This window comes from Taudactylus pleione, unplaced genomic scaffold, assembly GCF_031769625.1.
Source record: "Taudactylus pleione unplaced genomic scaffold, aTauple2 ptg000265l, whole genome shotgun sequence".
NCBI classification, from domain to species: domain Eukaryota; kingdom Metazoa; phylum Chordata; class Amphibia; order Anura; family Myobatrachidae; genus Taudactylus; species Taudactylus pleione.
In genome coordinates this window covers 9098367-9104499 of record NW_028284667.1, presented here as the reverse complement: position 1 = coordinate 9104499, position 6133 = coordinate 9098367, and the positions used below count along the sequence as shown (strand labels likewise).

The following is a 6133-nucleotide window of genomic DNA, read 5'->3' as shown; positions in this document are numbered from 1 at the left end:
AGACACTCAAAATAAACGGAATGGGTATGATATACCGCCAGCCGCATGGCCGGCGGTTCAATTCCTGTCAGCGGCAGCCCGACAGGAGCAGAGTGCGACGCAGCGGAAGCCCGACAGCGCTGGAAATCCCGATCGTGGATAGGTAAGTATCCACTAACCTAACCTAACCCCCCTAACCCTAACCCTCCTTAGGGGTGCCTAACCCTAACTTCCTCCCCAAGTGCCTAACCCTAATCCCCCCTCTAAGTGGCTAACCCTAACCACCCCCTTCCCCGCTGCCTAAACCTAAGTCCCCCGGGGGAGTGCCTAACCCTAAGTCCCCCCCGGGAGCCCTAAACCTAACCCTCCCCCCTGCGGCTGTCCGCTCGCGGCACCCGGCATCACTACGATCGTGATGCCGGGCGCCGGTCTCCCGGCGTCGGGGAAATGCGGGCGTCTACATCTAGACACCCGGCATTTCACCCTTGCCGGGATAAGACAGTCGGGAAGCCGGCTGCCGGTATATAGGCAGTCGGCTTCCCGATTGCTTCCCAAATAAACAACTACCAACCAAAATATTAATGTTACCAATTCACTGCAAAAACAAAAAGTTGTATGTGGGCTATAATTTAAAGATAAAGGGGTCTATGTACTAAGCTTTGGAGAGTGATAAAGTGGACAAGATAAGGTACCAACCAATCAGCTCCTGTCACTTTACAGGTTGTGTTTGAAAATTGACAGGAGCTGATTGGTACTTTATCACTCTCCACTTTATCTTTCTCCAAGGCTTTGTACATAGACCCTATAAAGCCTCTACATACAACATATGTTATTTTGAATTAACAGAAACAGACTTCTTAGGAAAAGTCAGATTTTATATATACATTAATACCCAGTTTCTCAAACTCGGTCCTCGGGACCCCAAACAGTTTATATTTTCCAGGTCTCCTCACAGAACCGCAAGTGAAATAATTAGCTCCACCTGTGGATCTTTTAAAATGTGTCAGTGAGTAATGACTACACCTGTGCACCTGCCAGGTGACCTGGAAAAAGTGAACTGTTCTGAGTCTTGAGGACCGAGTTTGAGAACCACTGCAATAATATAATAACTTCCCCTTTAATAAATAAGGCCTACACAGCCTATGCACAGAGATACTGTGTGAGGTGATCTGTGGACTCTTCTATCTTGATTTGAGAAACCATTATTACTGAAGACATAGGGGTCTATGTATGTACTAATAATTGTGGACTGTCACTATTATTAAGGATCCATACCACTATGTACAAACGTAAACTTTCAGGGACAGTGGTTGTGGTAACCGTTGTTCCTGCAAGTTATATCCTCCGCAAATTGTAGAACTCTTTGTGAAAGACTTCTCCTGCAGAAGCTGACACTGTGCATGTGTACAGCGTCGGCTTCTGCTGCCGGCCGGAGGCTGCAGGAGAGAGGTCGAAAGATCTTTCTCCTGCTCACAACCCTCCATAGGCTTAAAGCAGTTTACACCATCTAAAGATAGTGTATACTACCAGGGCCAAACTCAGAAAAGCTTCACTTTTTGGAGTTTTTTTTACATAGGGGTCAGATCGTAGTCCCCATTGAAAATAATGGGGACTGTGATCTGCAATGCTAATTAGCACTTTACCGGAGATTTCTGTGAAATCTTCTCCATTGTGCTATTAGTACATAACTACGAATCCTAAAATTATGCAGAAACTGCAGTCTCTACATACGTTTATGAAAAAAAACCTTAATACAGTACATAGGCCCTATAGTCATGACACTGTTCCCCTATTGTAGTGAGTTGGTATAATCCAGATCTATGTCCTCTCTTGTGTGGGAGTTGTAAAGGAAGTATTCAAAACGAAAGGTGGTAAATTCTGCATCTGCATTTCCTTACTTGGAAAATAATTTAGCAAATGATTGCTTCTCAGTACAAATATAGATAGCATTTGCTCTGTCACACACTGGTAGCATCCTTCTGCTTGACCAGGCGTGGTCTTTCCGATGCTGAATGTCATCTTAGAGACAGTAGGCCTAGATTAGTAGTATAGATAAAAATGCTTGCACATGTCACAATGTACTGTAGCTGCGTCATTCCATGCATCGTGACAATTCTATATCGTTACCAAAGTATCACAAGAGGTAGGCTAATAAATCAGCTTAGTTTTTAAACAGCACTAGCTAAGGTTTTTTTTATACAACTAATATATGAACAGGAAACACACTTCCTGTCTAACTATTCCTTTACCACAGATCTCTACATGCATTATTACATTCATTAACCCCCTCAGTGCAAGAAATATCTGCAAAGTTATAGAGAAAAAAGTATTTTAAACAGTATAGTATTACAATCTGGTTTCCAAACACAACATGTGATGTGGGCTGATCATTGATCACAGTGATGCCAAATGCAGGCTGCAAGGGGTCTTGAGCAATCTCTACAGATCTTCACAAACAGTAAATCGTTTCTGTGCAAAGGGGAACAAGGAGTGGAATGTGCACTTCTGCTTTTTAAAAAAAAAAAAAAAGTAGGTATGCATAAGAGAAACTTTTACAAAAAGTGTGTAAATAATAGTGTTTGATATTTATATTAATGTATCTGTTCACTGCAATATTATGTGTAGATTACTTTCCAAGATGTGTTGCAACTAGGCATGCAGTATTGGAATACACAGAGAGCATAAAACACAAATAATGCAACACAACATTACATTATACTTATTGTTTAATAATAACATATTTTATGTACAGCACTTTATATTTTCTTTTTCACATCCTGCTTTACTAGATTTAAACAATAAAATCTTCACCATACTGCCTTCAATCTATCCAATGACTGTAAAGTTACCCTCTGTAGCTAATCACAAAAGTCATCATAATATACAATAAGGATTATTCTTGTTTTCCTGTGGATATAAAACGCTGGGTAACAGAAGAAGAAAGTGTGCTGGGCTAGAAAAGGAAAGAGTTACACAGCGGGTGACGTCAGACGTAATTTGCATAAAGGAGGTTATATAAAAGCAGCTGTAGCGCTTTCCTGTCACATTCAAGGCTGCTTCTGTGAGGATTGTTTCTGCTTGTGTGCTGTGTATTGCTGGTAAGCAGCTATGCATATGGGGTTTTTTTTTTTTTTGATAATTAAATTATTCCCTTTATTAGATTTAATTGTTTGCGTAGAAGAGTCCATCTAAATGCATGTTGTTTCTCAGTAGTCTGTCTGCTCACTGATTTAGTTGCCCTATCCTTCCTTTGTCTTTCCAACAAAGGGTTAAGTTCTATATTTGCATGTTCATTTCCATTTGCCCGTTATATTCCTGTAGCTAAATAATAATGGCAGCATTCCTGCATTAGCCGAAATCCGTTCCCTTTCAGTCCTGGCTAAGTCGCTGTATTTGCTTTATTTATTGTTTAGCTAGCGGGCGTCATGTATTTATTAGCCTGGGTTAGTTAGTAATGTATGGTGCTAGATATCAGACGCAGATCCTGATTGCTGCGTGCTGAACTAGTGCTGTGTAGTTGGGGTGCGATGCTAATAATCTGCTGCGAAGGAGCGGGGGCTGAAGCAGAATTGGGCGGTGGTTAGTGCTCCATGGGTTAGCTGCAGCCCTTTGTAAGAGAAGAATGCATGACTTCATCTGCCAGCAAGGAACTGCTACCCTCCCCGATCACACGTATGCTGGGTGCCCAGTGCTGGCATCCCTCCAGCGTATTGATTAGGACAGTGGCTGGTAATCCCTTATTGCAAAACCCATGCTTCCATATTTGGCACCACTTTTTTTTTTTTCTGCTAATGATGTAATACGTGGGTGGTGGTCTGATCACAACTCTATAGATAACGAATAAACCTTGTACTATTTAAAACCAGATTACAGATTGGTTTCAAAACCGAAGGATGTGAGGGTGTGGCAGCTCCTAATATCAAGTGACTTTTTTTTTTTTTTTTTCTTTTCTCTTTGGAGGATGGTGGCGCACTAACTTTATTCTTTCTTTTCCTTTGTGCAGATCATCCTACAAAATGTCTGACAAACCAGATATGGCTGAGATTGAGAAATTTGATAAGGGCAAGCTGAAGAAGACAGAAACGCAAGAAAAAAACCCACTTCCGTCTAAAGAAAGTGAGTAGTATTAACCTGTTTTATATTAGCTTGCTGCATTTTAGCTTTACCCGGGAACAGCCTTTTAGTTTTGCCTGCTTCTGTACAGTGCAAGTTATCTGATGTAATACACTGCTTCTGTACAGTGCAAGTTATCTGATGTAATACACTGCTTCTATACAGTGCAAGTTATCTGATGTAATACACTGCTTCTATACAGTGCAAGTTATCTGATGTAATACACTGCTTCTGTACAGTGCAGTTATCTGATGTACTACATTGCTTCTATAGAGTGCAGTTATCTGATGTAAAGCACTGCTTCTGTACAGTGCAGTTATCTGATGTACTACATTGCTTCTATAGAGTGCAGTTATCTGATGTAATACACTGCTTCTGTACAGTGCAGTTATCTGATGTAATACACTGCTTCTGTACAGTGCAAGTTATCTGATGTACTACATTGCTTCTATAGAGTGCAGTTATCTGATGTATAGCACTGCTTCTGTACAGTGCAGTTATCTGATGTACTACATTGCTTCTATAGAGTGCAGTTATCTGATGTACTACATTGCTTCTATAGAGTGCAGTTATCTGATGTAAAGCACTGCTTCTGTGGATTACGTCTAAAGTAATTTTTTCTTTTTCTCCCATTTTTTCTTTTTAGCAATTGAGCAAGAGAAGCAAGCTGACTCCTAATGAAACCCATCACTCCAATATGCACTGTACATTCCACAAGCATTGCCTTCTTATTTTTCTTCTTTTAGCTGTTTAACTTTGTAAGAAATAACTAAGATTCAAAGAGGTTGGAGAACCTTTACTGTGCTGCCCTGTTAAACAAACAGAAAACTTAAAGAACTACTGAACACTGAATGAAGGCGCTGCCTGTCTGGCTGGCTCTGGTTTTGGTAGCATGAGCGACCTTGTACGATGAAAGGCGAATCGGAGTGGAACTACAGAAGTAGAGTAACATGTGGTGATGCGTTGAAAGGAAAGCTGCACCAAGGTCCGGCGAGCTGTAAAATGCGGTCAAATTGAGTGCCATTTTATTTGTTCAACATGATTTGAATTATTGGAATGCACAATTTTTTTCAATATGCAAATAAAAAGTATAAAACATCTTATGGTTCTTGTATTCTTCTAACCTCGCTAAGTCATGGTGCTGGAAGAAAAGCATTGGTTAGCACAAAGGGTGCTCAGTTCACTGTGGTGATCTATCAATCAGTTCCCAGAAATCTAATTTATTCTTTTGTGCTGCACTGACCATGGCCACAATGACGCTACCGCTTATATGTAATGTTCATTTTTTTCTTTGAGATGCTTCTTCATTCACTGTAGTATGGGTTTCAGATGGGTGTGGTCTGCCACTTACATCTGTAGATCCTTACATTGCGTAATCTTAAGTATATATGCAGCTTGCTCAATGCCATACAATGAAGTAGTATGACTGCTGATTCAGTGTTAATACTAGACATTGTTTTGCTAAACATCTGTTTAACTTGGCATATCAGGCTGTAACCAAACTGGTGCACAATTGTATGCAGTGTATATGGCTTTAGTTACATTGCGTTTTTTTTTTTTAATAAAATAAATTACATGTGTAAAACTGCTTTAATGTATTTCATGTGCTCCATACGGTAGAGCAGATTTTTCTTTTTTTTTTTTTTTTTTTTTTTAATGATTAACACCTTCCTGATAAGAGTTTAGGGTGGAGATTGTAAATGATGTATTCCTTAAGAGTTTGCTGTGATGTCTGGGCCAAGCTTCTCCCTTTCACGTGTAAGCCATTGTTGTGGGAAGAGCAAGGCGGGGCTCGGGAGCCAGACTATGCATACAGAACAAAGATGAGTGGATGGATATTTAACCCTTGGATTTGCCATACTAGTTGCATAGCAGCTGCTGTTAAATTCTGAAGTACACGTGGGGTGTATAAATTGGAGCCATGCCACCAGCCTCTGCTCTCCAGAAAGGATTTTAGAACCTTTTAGTTCTACATATTACGTGATTACAGGCAGTTTCTAAATCTGAATCATTGTGCACTGTATTGCACCACCAGTATGTA

The 6133-nt window shown here is 40.4% G+C and overlaps 1 protein-coding gene across 1 annotated transcript; it reads left to right on the top strand.

The window, feature by feature from the left end:
* Positions 1 to 2975: 2975 nt before the first annotated feature.
* Positions 2976 to 5190, top strand: TMSB4X (thymosin beta 4 X-linked). The gene is made up of 3 exons (XM_088481198.1): positions 2976 to 3077; positions 3983 to 4095; positions 4739 to 5190. Exons 2-3 carry the CDS (start codon positions 3996 to 3998, stop codon positions 4768 to 4770), a joined length of 132 nt encoding a protein of 43 aa, XP_088337324.1. The 5' UTR covers positions 2976 to 3077; positions 3983 to 3995; the 3' UTR covers positions 4771 to 5190.
* The last annotated feature ends 943 nt before the right edge of the window (positions 5191 to 6133 follow it).